Source organism: Megascapheus bottae, chromosome 17 (genome assembly GCF_031878675.1).
Source record: "Megascapheus bottae isolate mThoBot1 chromosome 17, mThoBot2.hap1, whole genome shotgun sequence".
NCBI lineage: Eukaryota > Metazoa > Chordata > Mammalia > Rodentia > Geomyidae > Megascapheus > Megascapheus bottae.
The window spans coordinates 35,416,647-35,433,395 of NC_143525.1; the positions used below are offsets into that span (position 1 = coordinate 35,416,647).

Consider the following 16,749-nt stretch of genomic DNA (forward strand, 5'->3'; position numbering starts at 1 on the left):
AGTGGCTGGGATTTCAGGTATGAGCCACCAGTGTCCAGCTATTTTATTATTCTTGACTGCATATCTGTTCAATTGTTAATCTTACGCCTTTCAGAATAAATTGTACACACAAAATAAGCTTTACCCCAAACTCTTCATTGGGTAGAGTTCAAAACTCTGTACCCCCTGGCAAGGTGGCTCACACCTGTTATCCTAGCTACTCAGGAAGCTGAGATCTAAGGATCAAGGTTCAAAGCCAGCCAGGAACCAAAGAACCTGAGACTCTTATCTCCAATTGACCTCTAGAAAACGGGAAGTGGCTACAGGGTAGGGCAGTAGGCTTGAGCTGAAGAGCTCAGGAATAGCACCCAGGCCAAGTTCAAGTTCAAGCCCCATGACCCACCCACAAAAAAAAAAAATCCTGTCTACTGTTCATTTTTTTTTGTTACAATTTCAATTTCTATATAATGGAGAGCCTAAATAGATCTAGTGTGTATTCAGTGGATTCTGAGTTCAGAGCTTGGTTCTGAATATTCGGCGAGATAATCCTTCTTGGGCTCCCTTAGTAGTGGAAGGTGTCAGTAGTCTGAGAGGACGGGAGTCAGGATGGGGCTGGGAAAACTGCGTAGTAGAGGACTGCATGGGGGAGACAGGGGAAGGCTCCAGAGGTGACCACAGAGTGGAGAAGAAAAACAAAACAGAAACACAAGAGGGAGATGGTGTAGGGGGCAGCCAGAGGCAGCCGCTGAGGAAAGGGGGCTATAGAAATGAAAATGCCAACCACAAGCCAGACACGGGTGGCTCACACCTGTAATCCTAGCTACCCACTCAGGAAGCTGAGATCTGAGGATTGAAGTTCAAAGCCAAACCAGAGCAGGAAAGTTCATGAGATTCTTATTTTCAGTCACCCACCAAAAAAGCCAGAAGTAGAGCTGTGGCTCAAGTTGTAGAGCACCAGCCTGGAGGGAAAATTCTAAAGAACAGCAGGCAGGATCTGAGTTCAAGCCCCAGCACAGCTCAAAAGAGACGGGGGAGAGAAAGTGTTAAATCTTGGGCTCTGGAACAACCTGGACTCTATCAAGAGCCTGTAATTTCCAGTTGCCACAGCAACACCCACATCTTCATCCCCCAGGACAGAGCAGAGCCATGTTCTGCACGCCCCCCCCACAGCCCGCCCCTCACCCCCAAGTCCATCCATCCATGAGATTCTGTGAGCCAATTAATCACTGCCAATGGCAGTGCTGGTTTTTGTCATTTTCATTTATTCCCTCCGCTGAGTCATAGTGTCCTGCTCTGGAGAAGAGTTGCTATTCACCAGAACATTGGCCTCCGGTTGCCATGGATACCACACAGCCTGCATCCTCCATCACCTGTTAATTCTCAGCAAGGCTGGCTGCAAGCGTGGGTACCACTGCCCTCATCCAAGACCCCAGGGGCCTCAAAATTCCACTCCCCCAGACAAGAAGGGGGAGGCCAATGACGCACAAACAAAAGCAAAATGCCTAGCTCCAACCCTGGAAAAATCAAAAACAGCCCGGTGCTCATTACATCTGCCCAAACCATGCCAAAGCAACAATTTCCCAACCAAGTCAACAATTGTGTCATTTTGCTTTCTGGTATGTGTTTGAAAAATGTGTTAGTCTGTTGGCTAGCCTTTTTTGGGGGGTGGGGGGTAGGCCTTGAACTCAGGAGTTGGGCACTGTCTCTCAGCTTTTTTGCTTAAGGCTAGCATTCTATCATTGTGAGCCACACTTCCTGAATTGATTTTTTTTTTGCCAGTCCTGGGCCTTGAACTCAGGGCCTGAGCACTGTCCTTGGGCTTTCTCAAGGCTAGAGCTCTAGCACTTGATTGAACCACAACACCACTTCTGGCTTTTTTCTATGTATGTGGTTCCAAGGAATTGAACCTGGGTCTTTGTGCCTGCTAGGCAAGCACTCTTCCACTAGGCCAAACTCCCTGCCCACAGCTCTACTTCCTGGTTTAGTAACAACTAATTGGAGATAAGTCTCACAGGTTTTCCTGTCTGGACTGGCTTCAAACTGTAATCCTCAGATTATACTTCTGAGAAGCTAGGATTATAGGCATGACCATTTAAAGATCTTTCTTTTTTTGCAGTACTGGGATTTGAACTCAGAGCCTCATGCTTACTACTAGGCAAGTGCTCTATCATTTGAGCCACATCTTTAGCTTAAGACGTATTTTTACTTTGTAATGTTATAATTTTGTGTGTGGCAGGGGGAAAGGTGGTCATAGGGCTTCAACTCTGGGCCTGAGTGCTGTCCCTGAGCTCTTCAGCTCAAGGCTACCACCCTACCCCCGGGCTTGGGTATTGTCCCTGACCTCCTCAGCTCAAGGCTACTGCCCTACCCCTTGCGCCACAGCCACACTTCCCATTTTCTAGTGGTTAATTGGAGATAAGGGTCTCACAGTCTTTAGTGCCCACGCTGGCTTTGAACCTTGATCCTCAAATCTCAGCCTCCTGAGTAGCTAGGATTACAGTAGTGAGCCACTGCACCCGGCTGAAAGTTATGTTTTATGTAAATGTTCTCTTCCCTTGTAATCAAAGTTTCTTTTTAAATTTGTTTTTGTAGGTATAGGGCTTAAACTCAGGGTCTGGACACTGTTCCTTAGTTCTTTGGCTCAAGGTTGGCTACTCCTTTCTTCCTTCCCTCCCTCCCTCCTTCCTTCCTTCCTTCCATCTGGTTACCTGCCTGCCTCCCTCTCTCCCTTTCCCCCTTCCCTTCCTTCTTCCCGTCCTTCCTTGAGCGATAGTGCTCCTTCTGCCTTTTTAGTGGTTAACTGGAGATCTCCATGGGCTTTCCTGCCCATAATTCCCCACGCTCCTCCGATCTCTGCCTTCTGAGTACTGAGGATTGTAGGCCTGACCACTGGCACCTAGCAGAAGCCGCACTGTAATGCAGGGTCCTCTCCTCTGAGATCTGAGATCTGGCTCTGGGTAGAGGGAATGCCCGTCAGGGAGGACAGACAGCAGGTCCCAGGAGAGGGACGGAGCTGCAGGCCCCATCCAGCCCAGCACAGAAGGCACTGTGGGAGGGCAAGCTGAAGATTGCCCATGCTAAGGCTGGGTGAAGGGGTCGACCAGAACATGTGGCACTGGGCAGAAAGGGCAGGACCATCAGCCTATGGCCCATTGCTCCTGATAACTATGATACATCCTGTTTGCAGAGCTGGCAGGGGCCAGGGATCAATATGTCACCCTGCGTTCACACTCTGCCTGACTTCCAAACATCAGCTTTGGGGGGAAATAAGCTTTCTCTGCCTCTAAGGTCATTTGATTCCTCTCTCCCAGCTGCCCCCTCGACTGGTCCTAGTCCAAGGGATGAGGACTAGGAGGGGACACAGGGGGGCTGACACGGGGGGGGGGCTCATTTTCTACCTGCCTCTTGCACCCAGCTGATAAGCCCAGCCCTTCCCTTCTCCACACCTCACTGGCTATGTGACAGGGGTGACAGGTTGTACCCCACGCCCATTTCTGTCATTCCAGGGAGCCTGGCCTCACGTGGGAGGAGCTCTGGGGAGGGACCACAAGGACTCCATAAAGGCGGGCTGGAGACCAAGCCGAGAGGGAGCTGACCACGCTGCCACCACCACCCCAGCACCTCCCAGCTCTGCAGGTCAGAAGCCAAGAGGGATGGGCACGCAGGGTTCAGTGGCCGCAGCCAGCAGGGTCCAGATTCTGGTGTCCTAAGAGCTGGGATTCCCCTCTCCTCCAGTTCATCTCTTTCCTCTCTCTTCTTTCTCTCCTTTCTCTTTTGTGTCAGTACTGGTGTCTTAAGAGCTGGGATTCCCCTCTCCTCCAGTTCATCTCTTTCCTCTTCTTTCTCTCCTTTCCCTTTTGTGTCAATCCTGGGGGCTTGAACCTGAGCACTGTCCCTGAGCTTTTATGTTGAAGGCTGGCAATGTACCACTCAAACCACTGCTTCACTTCCAACTTTTTGGTGGTTAATTGGAGGTAAGAGTCTCATGAGACTGGCGCCAGTGGCTCATAATCCTAGCTACTCAGGAGGTTGAGATCTGAGATCACAGTTCAAAGCCAGCCCAGAAAGGAAAATCTGTGCGTCTCCTATCTCCAATTAACCATCAGAAACCCAGAAGTGGCTCTGTGGCTCCAAGTGGTTGAATACTAGCTTTGAGCCAAAATGCTCAGGGACAGAGCCCAGGCCCTGAGGGTCAAGCTCCAGGACTGGTAAAAATAATAGTAATAAATATCTACAAAGCCATTGATGTGGCCTCAGATCTCATAGAGCATCTAGAAACTTCTGTTCCAGTAGCTGTTATTGGGTAGGGAAGGTGGAGAGGCAAGCGATCTCCTGGGCTGTGGGGATGAGGGGGAAATGGCAGGCACTGGGAAAGCGATGAAGCAGTGTATATACCCACACAGGAAGGCAGAAGCACAGAACCAGAACCCATCTGGCTCCAGGCCCCAGCCTTCTGGATCCCTGCCTGTGTGGCTGGCCTTGAAACCTGACCCATCTCTCTCCCCATTGGCAGACAAGATGCTCCAACCGGCTGTGTACTCTCTAACATGCATGCTGGCTCTGGCTACCTTTGCCCAAGCCTCCTGGAAGCCCCGTTCCCAGCTTCAGGGTTCACCTTCGGATCCAGCAGCCATTGGGGGTCTAGAGCCACTCTGGCCAGACCAGGCAAGCCAGGCCTCTCACCACCGAAGGCAACTGGGACCCCAGGGTCCGCCACACCTCATAGCAGGTAGGAATTGGTCACCCCACACCCCCACACCTTCATTGCCTTGCGCAGTTAAGTTTGTCCAAGGCCCCCCCCCCATACTGGCTCTACTTCGGTTCTTTCCTCCAATTTCACCGCCTCTCTTCTCAGACCTGTCCAAGAAGCAAGGACCGTGGGTGGAGGAAGAAGAAGAAGCCTATGGATGGATGGACTTTGGCCGTCGTAGTGCTGAGGGCCAGAAACCGCGTCCCTAGAATCAAACGGCAGAGCCCAGTCACCTCCCACCCCGCTGTAGCCCTTTCCTGTGCAAATCAAAATAAAATAAACTAGCTTCCAACCGACCATTGGTTTGTGCTATGTGTGTGCCCTGTGCCAGTAGGGGAGTTGAGCGCCCCCTGGAGACAGGGACCAGAATGAATTATTTTCCAAGTCTCCAAGAGAGCAACAATAAACAAGAATCTACTTAGGTGGGCAGGAGAATAGGTGGTAGGGTCTGTCTGCATCCACAGAAAGCCTTTGAAATGATAAATAAAAAACCTGGCCACCACTGGCTCATATCCGTAGAAATAGCTACTTAGGAAGCTGAGATCTGAGATTTAAGGTTCAATACCAATCCAGGTAGAAAAGTTTGTGAGGCTCTCATCTTCAATTAATTATGAAAAAAGCCAAAAGTGGAGGGGCCAAGAGTGTGGCCTTAGTGGTAGAGTGCTTGCCTAGTATGCACAAAGCCCTAGGTTCCATTCCTCAGTACCATATACCCAGAAAAAGCTGGAAGTAATACTGTGGCTCAAGTGGTAAAGCATTAGCCTTGAAAAAGCCCAAGGACAGTGCCCAGACCCTGAGTTCAAGTCCCAGGACTGGCAAAAAAAAAAAGACCCAGAAGTGGAGCTGTGGCTCAAAGTGGAGGAGCACTAGCCTTCAGCAAAAGAGCTCAGGGACCAGCACACAGGTGTTAAGTTCAAGCCCCCAGGACTGACAATAATAAATAAATAAATTAATTAATAAACAACTTTTCCTCTAAGTTCATGTCTGATATCATAACACATCGACAAAGCACTGAAGATCACAATGGGCAGAGTGAACCCCACGTGGAGCCCAAGCCACTTGAGTGGCACAGGGGACGGCCTGGCAGACGCCCAGTGTGACAGAATCCTCCACATCCCCTCATTCATCACTGTGGAACATGCTGGCTGCATCCCATGCCAGCATTAGATGTCCCCTCGTGAGGGATTTTCCTCTGCCCTTCCACGACCACTGACAGCATTGATGGTCCAGGTTCAGTGTCAGCCAGTGATGAAGATCTGGAGAAGCTGCACCCAACTCTCACTCCTTGGTGGACAACTGAGATGGAGTCAACACTCAGTGCCTCCAGCCCTAACATGCACAGAACTGCCTGGGGCCATGGGAATGTGCAGGTACTGAGGTCAGTGGAGAACCTGAGACCGTGTTACTTTACTCCTCCTCCTCCTCCTCCTCCTCCTCCTCCTCCTCTTCCTGGGGCTTGAACCCAGGGCCTGGGCACTGTCTCCCTGAACATTTTTTTTAGCTCAAGGCTAGTGCTCTATCACTTTGAATCACAATTCCTGGTTTTCTGGAAGTGAATTGGAGATAAGAGTCTCACAGACTTTTCTGACTGCGCTGGCTTTGAACTGTGATCCTCAGATGTCAGCCTCCTGAGTAACTAAGATTACAGTGATGCTAACAGCCTGGCATTACCTCTGACTTTTTTTGCCAGTCCTGGGGCTTGAATTCAGGGCCTGAGCATTGTTCTTGCACATTCTCAAGGCTAGAACTCTACCACTTGAGCCACAGCACCATTTCTGGCTTATTCTATGTATGTGGTACCGAGGAATTGAACCCAGGTCATCATGCATGCTAGGCAAGCACTCTACCACTAGGCCAAACTCCCAGTCCCCACATCTGACTTTTTGCTGGTTAATTGAAAAATCTAATGGATGGGGTTAGAGATGTGACTCAGTTGGTGGAGTGCCAGCCAATGAGGTCTGCATCTGGGGGAATCCCAGCTTAAAACACTGTGTATGGCTGTCTCTCTCACTTTCCCAAGACACAGAGACAGAGTTCCCAGGACAGACAGAATCAGGGAAGAGAGCACACTACATGCCCTCTAAGGACTTGTGGGGACTTTTCTGCCTGGGCTGGCTTTGAACTGCAGTCCTCAGATCTCAGCCTCCTGAACAGTTAGGATTACAGGCATGAGCCACCAGTGGTACTCAACCAATTTGACAAATGTTTACCACACCCACCCATCACCCCGCAGGAGTTGTTGATACGTTATTTGTTTATCATAGAAGTCCTCAGCAGTGTCCACCTCTCTCCACAATTTCATCTTTGCATCATGTGTGTATTAGGCACATACAGCCATGTGTACACACACACACACACACACACACACACACACACACACACACCATACTCCTTGAGAAACATGACTGGAGGCCTTCCTTGTAGCACACAGATCCTTTATTTCCTGCACCCGCACATACACAGGCTGAGAAGCCACAAGACTGAGAAGCAGTATGGGGAGTTTGGCAGGCCCTGAAGGGGAACCAATCCCTGAACAACAGCTACTTATGAGCAAAGAAGCGGGCAGGGGAGAAACAACTAGAACAAGGAAACAAGGGGCACTGAGGAAGAAGAGCATCATCAGGCCTTGGGTAAAGAACCTGGACACTCACAAGCCATAAGTGGCAGAGGGGTCAGAGACACACCACCGGGCAGAGGGACCCCACGCCCACCCACCCACCCACCCACAAACACACTTCTGGTTACACATGTTAAACAGGGACTCAAAAAGGTGAGGGGAGGGAGGGCCAGGTCCTTAGCAGTCCACAAGGACTCGGGGGCCACCTTGCACTTGGGGATCAAGTGCATTCTGTTAAAAGGAATCCTCCCAACTACCCTTGAGACCTGGGACCTGGCCCAGGCCAGTCGCAGCCATCTCAGAGCTGGGTAAGGTAGCCAGCAGCCCTCCCCAGGGGTTGCTCCCATCCCCAGGGCGCCACATAGCCCAGAAGCCAAAGCGCCTACACCAGCTGTAGAACGAGGGAGGGGCCAGGGCCGCTACAGCCTGTCCCAGAAGAGGGCCAAGGCTTGAGCCCTTGGACTCAGGCCTAGATTCATCAGGACAGAGGGTGGGCAAATGCCATGGGGTCCCATTTTAGAGGAGAGGAAAGAGGATCTGGGGTGGGTAGGACTTGGCCAGGCAGCGGAAGAAGGGGCCTCAAGCTGTCTGTGGGGCCTCTGCAGGCTGCTGGGAAACAGCAAAGCCTGGAAGAGAAGGGGGTGAATGTAATGTGAACTGGGGGGCAAGCCTGAGCATCACAGGCCTGGCCTGGGCAGCGAGCAGGGTCTGGTCAGCTGTATCAGGAGATAGAAAGCCACCATGGGTCATTACACAGGTGCATGACTGTCCAGCCACAGACATCATATCAGGATTCAGTTGACAACCTGCACAACTGTGTACAGCCACCCAGCAGAGGTCACTGCTCTCAATGAGAGACAGTCTCCTGAGAGACAGCAGGTCTGATAAAAAGGGAGGCTGCCAGCACTGGAGCTGAAGGAATGGCCAGGGAAGATGCTACGTATGCTAGCCAGGCCAGCTCAGAGAGCAGGGAGCCGGCTCAGGTCTACCCCTAGCGGTTCAACCTTAGACAAGTCACTTGAGCTCTCTGATCCCTAGTTTCCTTACCTAACGATGGTACCTACCCGGGAGGACTTGAGGCTTAAAGGGGTTAACATGGCCAAAGGGTCCAGTCCACCATTAGGTCATCTTGGATTTCACCAAGCATATCACACATGTAGAACCCAGAGGCCTGCGCTCAACAGGCACAGCTCCCCAACCCTGGGCTTTCTAGCTGGGGAGATGAGACCCTGACCCCTTCCACCACCCTTCAGGAAACCCTCGCCCACCTCTGCACTCACCCAGGGGACTGGTCCGACTGTGGCCCTTGCAGGCGGAGGCCTTCGTCCCAATGGCCTAGGTGGCCCCAGAAGGCCCCTCTTCCTCCCAGGCCTTGGGAGGGGGGCTGGCCCTCTCCTCCTCCAGCCTCGGAGAGTCCTGGGTCGGCACCCCGGGCTGCTGCTCCTTGATCCCGCCCCCCATGTTTGTTTTGGCCTGGGTCTGCCACTGCTGCAGGTTTGGGGAGCCTTGGGGAGGTAGGGGAAGTGGAGGTGAAAGGTAGGGGAAGGGGCGAGCAGAGACAAAAAGCTGAGGCATGGTGGGGTGGGTGGAGACAGCCCCAATCCTGACCCCCTAGCCCCATCCCCAGGAGAAAATGGATGGAGATCTGGACTTGTAAGCCAATTCCCCATAAATGAGCATGGGGGCCACAGCTCCCAGCAAGGGGGAACCTGAGGTGCCGATGCAAATGGTATGCAAAGTCCATGCAAAGAAGCACGCTGGGTGGGGACAGGCTGGGTAAGCGAGCCGCTTGACGTGGGGCTCACCCACCCTCACCTCTCATCGGCTCGACGGTCGGCAGCTTGTCCGGCTGGACGGAGGGAGGCCCCCACGGGAGCACTCACCTTTTGGGGCCACCTTCTGCTTCTGCTGCCGCTTGCAATGGGCATCCTGCCAGTTGGCCAGTTGCTGGAGGACATACTTCATGTCCAGCTGCGAAGGGCCTAGGCCACTGGCCTCCAGGGCGGAGGTCACCACATTCATCCGAGTGGCCTCGTCCACTTCCGGCTCCAACTCCTCCCAGGCCTCCGTGTCCTCCGACATCAGCTCCGCCTCCTCAGCCAGCCCTTCCTCAGACCGCCCCCTCTCTTCTCTGGCCTCCAGCTCCTCCTCAGGCACCAGCTCCTCCGCAGGCTCCACGTCTGCTGGTGGCTTAAATCCCTGTTCCGCCCTGAACTCCGGCTCCTGCTTTCGGTCCTCCCTATAGCGAAGGTTGTTGGATCTGGGCAGGGAGACAGTGACACCTTTCCAGACCCTGCCAGAGTTCCTAGAGCCCTAGGAACTCTTCCTGGGGGAAGAGTATTTCACCTCGCCACTAGCTGCCATAGAAACAAATCCACTGAGGTGGGGTCTGGGCAGTGGATTTGCCCAAAGATACACAGCCAGGAATGGGACCAGGCTGGGACTGAGTCCCAGATATGCCCGGCTCCTAGGCCATTGGCCTCTCAGAACCTGGTTGGATAGGGGCAAGATTTTGAAGGAAAGGGAGCAGACCCTTCCCGGAACAACTCTCAGTCCAATGGGCCTACAAAACGAAGCCTTCCCAGGGTTGTAGGACCACAGAAGTGGTGGTAGGGAGCCCCTGGCCAGCTTACCCAGGTGTGAAGTCTGCCCCACGGGGCATCCCTTAATTCCTTAACAGAGACCAGGACCTTCAGCCATACTGAGGCAAAGGAAGCTGAAACCACAAAGTCCCTGGGGCCCAGTCAGGCCAAGGAGAAGTGTTGGGTCCAAGGCATATCAACCTCGGGAGGGGTGGGGCAGCGATCAGGTGGGGGGGCGGGGGCAGGAGGAGCACCAGGAAAAGCACACAAGGGCACAGCTTAAGGACCACCTCCTCCCCAACTGCCCAATGGATACACCAGGATGAGTGTGGTCCTCAGCAACACACCTTTCCATAAAATATGCCGGATCTGAGATGATCTTCCTCAGAGATGTTCTGAGCTCCTCCGCCAGAGTTTCTGGGAAACTTGGAAGTACCTCCTATGGAAAGCAGTGGGGGACAGTGACCGAAGAGCTCTCTAACTCCTGCTCCCCACTCTCATAAAAGGGACAAATCACCTTGCAGGGTTGACACACAGGCCACACAGAGCTTGGTTAAAGGGCAGGCCACCAAAAGAAGGTCCTCACCAGAGGTACACTGTACGCGTAGTGGGTGACAGAGCCAGCGGGTGATCGGGGGTGCTGGCGCAGGTGCTTCGCCTCCTCCTGGCGCTCACGCATCATGCCCCCACAGTCTGTGTACTTGTCCCTAGGGTCTGGCATCTGGGAGCCTGCCCGCAGGTTCTGTGGGGATCAAGACACATCCAGTCTACACTCTTGGTACGTATGTGTGCTGGTGCCCATACTGGGGTCTAGGCCCTGTCTCTTAGCTATTAGGCTGGCACTCTACCACTTGAGCCACACCTTTGTCTCTGGCTTTTTTTTTTTTTTGACAATTAATTGGAGGAGGTAAGAGTCTCACAGACTTTCCTGCCTGGGCTGGCTTCAAACCATGATTCTCTGACCTCAGCCCCTGAGTAGCTAGGGTTATAGGCGTGAGCCACAGTCTATACTCTATCCACCTCTGGCTTCAAGCCCGGGCTGTAGACCCCAAATATGGCATGCAGGGTGATCCCAGAGAGATCCCTGGGACCTCAGGCCTCAGCTAAGCTGCCACTGCTAGGCCGTGGGTTGTGCAGAAAGGAACAAGACCCAGATTCTGCCTGGGAGCTGCTTGTCTCTCAGGAGTCAGGCAGCTCTGAGGACCCTCAGGGTCTTGCTCAGGGCCCGGGGCCTCTTACCTCAGCCTGGAGCTGCACATGGATCCCCTTCTCTGAGGCCAGCTGCTGCTGCAGCTTCTCAGTCTCAGCCCCGTACTGGAAGGATCCAGAACCCATGAGCCCTTTCCATGATCTTCCTGCTACACCACAGCCTCCTCACTCCCAGCACCCCCAAACCCAGGCTTATTCCCACACATCTTTGGCAGCTCTTGAAGTCTGAGGTCACATGGAATGAGGGCCATTAAGCAGGGGGAGTCTGGAACACTGAGGTGGTCCTGGTCCCCTCTGAGGTACAGTGAGTGGGCAGGAGGCAGAGCTCACTGCCAACTCCAGTGCATGCACAGGGGTATGGTCAATCCCAGAACTCCAAAAGGTGGTTCAAAGAGAAGAAGGGGGGGAGGGTGCTCAGCAGAGGGAGGGGATTCCTACACCGCAGCTCACCGACTGGCAGCGCTGCTGCAGCTTTGCAATCTGGGCCTGCAGCTGAGTGATCTCCTTCTGCTGCCGCTCATAGTTCTCCAGCCTGAGCACCAGGACCTCGGACAGCTCAGCCATCTGCTGGCTGGCCTCAGCTGTGGGGGGTGGGGGGGGACAGGAAAATGTGTGGGTCAATTCAGACCCCTACATATTTGTCTGCCCCTACCCTTCAACTCCCATGGAGGGCCAGGGGGGCCCTGACTCAAGCTTTCTTTTTAAAAAATGCTTATTGCTACTGAGCAGGACCCTGGAGTACGTGGTTAACAAGACGTGGTTCCAGCCCACACCGAGGTCCAGCCTAGTGGGTAGCCAGCTGGGCAAAAAACTCAACAGACCTGTGTGATGTAAGCTCCAGTCGAACAAATGTCAAGGGAGCGTAGTGAAGCTAGGGGAAGGTCTCAACCATGGCAGACGAACAAACCCAGACTTGCCAGGTCTGGGAAGGGTGATCCACTAAGCAAAGACCACAGAGTGACAGAAGTCCCACCAAAATGTGGCACGGCCAAGGGGCAATCACTGGACACCTGGAGGGTAGGGCCAGGACAGTGGGCAGGACCAAAATCACAAAGTCCAATGGGGATTTTAGACTTAGAAGGGCCTAGAAAGGCAGGAGTAAAGTCTAGGAGATCCTGGACAGAGGAATCCTGGGCTAGAAGCAGCAGGAGGGAACTCTTGAGCTCCATGGTAAGAGTCATAGGATTGGTTCTACTCCAGTGGGGAACTGTAGAACTCGGAGAAGGAAGGTCAGGCATGAGGTGGAGAGAGCATGGGCTCAGCTGTTGTGTTTTGGAGTGTGCGTTTCAGCAGCTAGACTTCAGCTCCTCTGGGGCACTCACTGGGTCTCACATATCATAAGCAGATACCTTGATATTACTATTCTCAACTGCCCAGCCAAGGCCTTTGGTAGCTGCTTCTGGCCACCTCCTTCCTGGTTCTCTCCCTCTAACAGAAACACAGCTCTTGTGTGTGAGAGTGTGTGTGTGTGTGTGTGTGTGTGTGTGTGTATGTATGTGTGTATTGGGGCTTGAATTCAGGGCTTCATGCTCTCACTTGGCTTTTTCCACCCAAGGCTGATGTTCTACCACTTGAACTATACCCTACTTCTGGCTTTGCTGGCTGGTTAACTGGTGATGACAGTCACATGGCCTTTCCTGCCTGGACTGGCTTCCAGTGGGGATCCTCAGATCTCAGCCTCTTGAGTAGCTAGGATGCCAGATATGAACCACCAACACCTGGCTTTTTCTCTCTGCATAAAGTTCTTCCTTAGCAGTGACCACTTGATCCTCTTAAACCTCGGGGAGCTCAGTGGGCTGGAAATATTAATTCCCATTCTAAAGATGAGGGCTCAGAGAAGCCAAGAATGTGTCTAAGTTTGCACAGGGTGGGAAGCCCCAGGACCAGGAACTGAACCCAGGTTCTCCAGACTCCTCGGGACAGCCCCCACCCCAAGTTACAATGGCACGTACAAAACTGCTCCACACATTCCAGAATGAGCATCTGCTCCTCGTCCTCCAGGGTGTCGAGATGAGAAGCCTAAAGGGAGGGAGAGAGGAAGGGGCAGGGCCATCACCATTCCCTGCCCACAGGCTCACCCTCCTCCCTGTCCTCACCTCCTCTCGCAGCTGGTCATTCTCCTCCTCCAGCAGTCTCAGCTTGCGCTGCAGGGCCTCCAGCTGCGGGCACTGGTGCAGTGACTCCTCTTGAGGAGCCCTGGGAAGGGAACAATAGGAGTCAGGGTACTCTGGGAACCAAAACCCCGCTTCCCGAGCAACCAGGTCTTCCCCACCCCTGGTGGAAGAGGCCGGGCCGCCGTGATAACAGGATAACAGGCGTACTGCCTGCATTCTTTCAGCAAACAAATAAACTGAGACTCCGAAAGGGACCACCCAAGTGCCAAGGTGAGACACGCACGGCTTGGAAACATCATAGGGATGTTCACGGTGCCGATCTTCCTCACTTCCGAATTCCTCCTCCTCCTCCTCCTCTTCCTCCTCCTCCCCCTCCTCTTCGTCCTCTTCCTCCTCCTCCTCTTCCTCATCTTCATCCTCATCGTCTGAGTCCGAGTACAGCTGAAGGAGGTCATCCCGCAAGTTCACCTGGTGTCTGAGGTGTAAAATCTGTCGGGAGGGAGGAGGGAGTGCACAGGAGTGAGCAGGCACGGGAGTAGATGGTAGAAGGAGGAGGGGGCAGCTGTCCCCTTCCCCTTTCTCCCTTCCCCGCCTCAGCTACCTCCTCCCTGGCTGAGCCCAGCATGGCTTCCAGTTTGCTGTTCTCCTCCATCAGAACGCTGTTCTGTTTCACCAGGGACTGGCCAATGCGAGCCGCTGTACTCAGATCCCGCTCTTTCTGCAGAGAGACCACCATCCACAAGGGATACTTCCCTAGGCTATCACAAGACCAGGAGGCTCCCCAGGGGGTGGGCAGGAAGGGAGGCCACCATGAGAATCCCTCCCTTCCCTCACCCCATTCTCCTAATTCTAGACTAGATCTGCCATTAAACCCAGTGTGGGTGTCACCACTCGGTTTCCTCCCCCTTCTCGAATAAGAGCACATCACTGGCCCTTAGAAGTACCCGCCTTTCAGAAGAAGAGACCCGCAGCTTGGTCCTCAGTCAGGCAGGGAGCCCCCAACCCCTTTACATGGCGGGATGATAACGGGCTGAGCAAGGCCAGGTGCCTGCTGGGGTGTGGCTGGCAGTACAAACCTCCTCCAGCAAATACAGCATCACTTTAATATCATCTTGGGTGATCTTCTTGGTAGGGGGTGGATTAGGACATAGTGCTGTTGGGGGGAAAAAAGCCAGCCAGGTCAGGAAGAGAGCGCATGCCACCCTCTGCCCATTGCTGGGCTTCAGGCTCCCAACATCATCCCCTCAGCCCAGTACTTTCTGGCTCCCAGGACCCGCTGCCCTGCGCTCTTTGTCCCCCGGGGAGGGGTGTGGATGCAGTAAGGGGATCGCGGTGTAATAGACCCGGGCACTGGGTTCTGGGGACGCCTGGGTCCCTGTCTCCTTCCAAGAAATGCAGGCACCTAGGGAAAGGCTAGCCGCAGACCAAGGCACCATCACCCTTCCTTCCCCCCGCGGGCAGGTGAGCCCTGCTCACTTCCCAGCCCAGACGCAGTCACTCCCCCTGCACCTGTTGCGTGTGACGAGGAGAGAATGAAGTCGGGGAAAGGAGGGGCACCGGGCCTAGATCCGATTCAAACGTCTACCTCCCACCCCGCACTCAGAAGACGAGGGGAGAGGGGGGGGGGGCAGAAGCCAGAGGCCCCGCCCCGCCCCTCCCCCGCCCCTCCGAGCAAGCCAGACCCAGACGTCCTCCTCCCCGCCCCAACCCCGCCGCTCTCCCCGCGCGCCCCTCCCCGCGCGCCCCCCTCCCCGCGCGCGTCCCTCTCCGCGCGCCCCCCTCCCCGCGCGCGCCCCTCCCCGCGCGCGTCCCTCCCCGCGCGCCCCTCCCCGCGGGTCCCCCTCCCCGCGCGCCCCTCCCCGCGCGCGCCCCTCCCCGCGGGTCCCCCTCCCCGCGCGCCCCCCTCCCCGCGTGCGCCCCGCGGGCCAGCGCAGGCTCAGAGCGCGCCGGGCAGCGCCCTCCCGCAGCCCCCGCCCCTCGGCGGGCACTGCGGTAGACGGGGAGGGGGGCACGGAGAGTGCGCAGATCCGCCGCAGCAACAGGCGCGCAGGGGGGCGGGGGGGAGCGCGGGCTCTGGACCTGACGCACTGAGAAAAAATCAGGGGAGCGCGGAGGGAGGAGGAGACGGAGGAGGGGGGGCAGACACCGCAGACACTGTCTGGGGGCGGGGGGGCGATCAAGCGCCAGAAGGGGCGGGGCCCTCCCCTCCTCGCTGAGGATGGCCCTAACAAGAGCCCACTCCGAGGTGCCCGAGGCTCAGTTTACCTTCCTGTAGCTCTCTAATGAAGGCGGCGCGTTCAGGGCCAGTGACCCCCGGCCGCCGGCCGATGTAGGCGGCTGGCGTCTTCCAGATGTCCGCTGCCTTTCCAGTCCCCAGGCCGGTGGCCCGGGGACCGTAAGGCCCTTGGAAGACGAAGCGCGTCCACGGCGCCTCCGAGTTGTCGAGCACCGACCGGCCGGAGGAGCGCGAGGCTCCGGTCTTGGCTCCAGCCTGAGAGGCCGGGCGGGCTCCGGACTGCGATCCCGGGGCTGCTCGGGGTCCGGCCCGCGGTCCGGCTCCGGGTGCCTGCGCCGGGGCTGGCTCGGGCTCGGCCGACGGCTCCGGAGCGGGGCTCGCCGCCGACGGGGGCGTCGGGGTGACGGCGGCCGGGTCCCCGGGTCCGGAGCCGGGCCCGTCCCCGGCGCAGCCCTGCACCTGCTCCTTCGGGCGCATCTTCCCTCCGCAGTCCGCTGCCGCAGCCCGGCTTTTATAACCTGTGCGGGGAGCGCGGGCCCCCGGACCGTACCACGGGCGGGGACGGGGGTGGCCGAGGAGCCACGAGTGGCGCCGGAAACCCGGGAGCACACGGGACAAGAGGCCAGGAGTAGGGGGCGGAGGACGGCAAAGGTAAAAGAGAAAGAAGAGGCAGGTGGGTGTCCGCGTGGTTCTGCAGGCTGGGGCCTGGGAGCGCGAGATTCCCTCCCCTCCCCTCTCCATCTCCAGAGAATGGTCGCGCCCGGACCAAGGCTTCCCAGGACTTGGATCCAGGGACTCGAGGGTCCCCAAGGTAAAAGCATCCTCCCCCCACACCCCTCCCACGCCTTGTTCCCTCCCCCCACCCCGGGGCTTCAGCCGCCTTCCCCAGTGTCGCCCCAGCCCCCCCTCAACGTTGGAAATGGGGTTCGGGGTGACGTGTGCGTTTTGTGTCAAACTCTCCCGAACGTGTTGTCAACGTGTTGCTCGGCTTGGCGCGTCACACCCCCTGGATGCGCTCCGTCTTCCATCTTCCATCTTCCCTTCACCTCCAGCCCTCGTTCTCCCAGCCCACCCCTTCACCATCCCGGCAGGCACACCCGATCTTTCGGGGCAGGGTCTGCGTACCTATTTTTTTGGGGGGGTGGGGATGACAATTCCTGCACACACACCCCCACCCTGCCTCCCACCTCCAGAGCAGCTCTTATCCTGCGGCCTGCACTGACCAGCTAGATGTCTGTCTTAATGGGCCACACTGGTACCCC

General features: G+C 55.8%; 2 protein-coding genes across 6 annotated transcripts; one reads left to right on the plus strand and one right to left on the minus strand.

Moving 5' to 3' along the window:
* Positions 1 to 3,492: 3,492 nt before the first annotated feature.
* Positions 3,493 to 4,995, plus strand: Gast (gastrin). The gene is made up of 3 exons (XM_090351723.1): positions 3,493 to 3,615; positions 4,493 to 4,708; positions 4,835 to 4,995. Exons 2-3 carry the CDS (start codon positions 4,498 to 4,500, stop codon positions 4,936 to 4,938), a joined length of 315 nt encoding a protein of 104 aa, XP_090207849.1. The 5' UTR covers positions 3,493 to 3,615; positions 4,493 to 4,497; the 3' UTR covers positions 4,939 to 4,995.
* A 2,152-nt stretch (positions 4,996 to 7,147) lies between these two features.
* Positions 7,148 to 15,964, minus strand: Hap1 (huntingtin associated protein 1). Of its 5 annotated transcripts, XR_016538350.1 has the most exons (13): positions 15,517 to 15,964; positions 14,328 to 14,404; positions 13,853 to 13,969; positions 13,535 to 13,740; positions 13,234 to 13,333; positions 13,090 to 13,156; positions 11,588 to 11,718; positions 11,168 to 11,242; positions 10,515 to 10,670; positions 10,276 to 10,367; positions 9,230 to 9,606; positions 8,627 to 8,851; positions 7,148 to 7,972 (listed from the first exon to the last, which is right to left on the minus strand). XR_016538350.1 is itself a non-coding variant. In XM_090350847.1 (12 exons), the coding sequence occupies exons 1-12, from the start codon at positions 15,962 to 15,964 to the stop codon at positions 8,682 to 8,684; spliced, it is 1,995 nt and encodes a 664-aa protein (XP_090206973.1). In that variant the 3' UTR covers positions 7,148 to 8,681. The 5 variants fall into 5 exon arrangements, 4 of the variants coding, with proteins under 4 accessions (XP_090206973.1, XP_090206975.1, XP_090206972.1 ...); XM_090350847.1 differs by having other exon boundaries at positions 7,148 to 8,851; positions 9,230 to 9,585; XM_090350849.1 differs by lacking the exon at positions 8,627 to 8,851.
* Between the last annotated feature and the right edge of the window lie 785 nt (positions 15,965 to 16,749).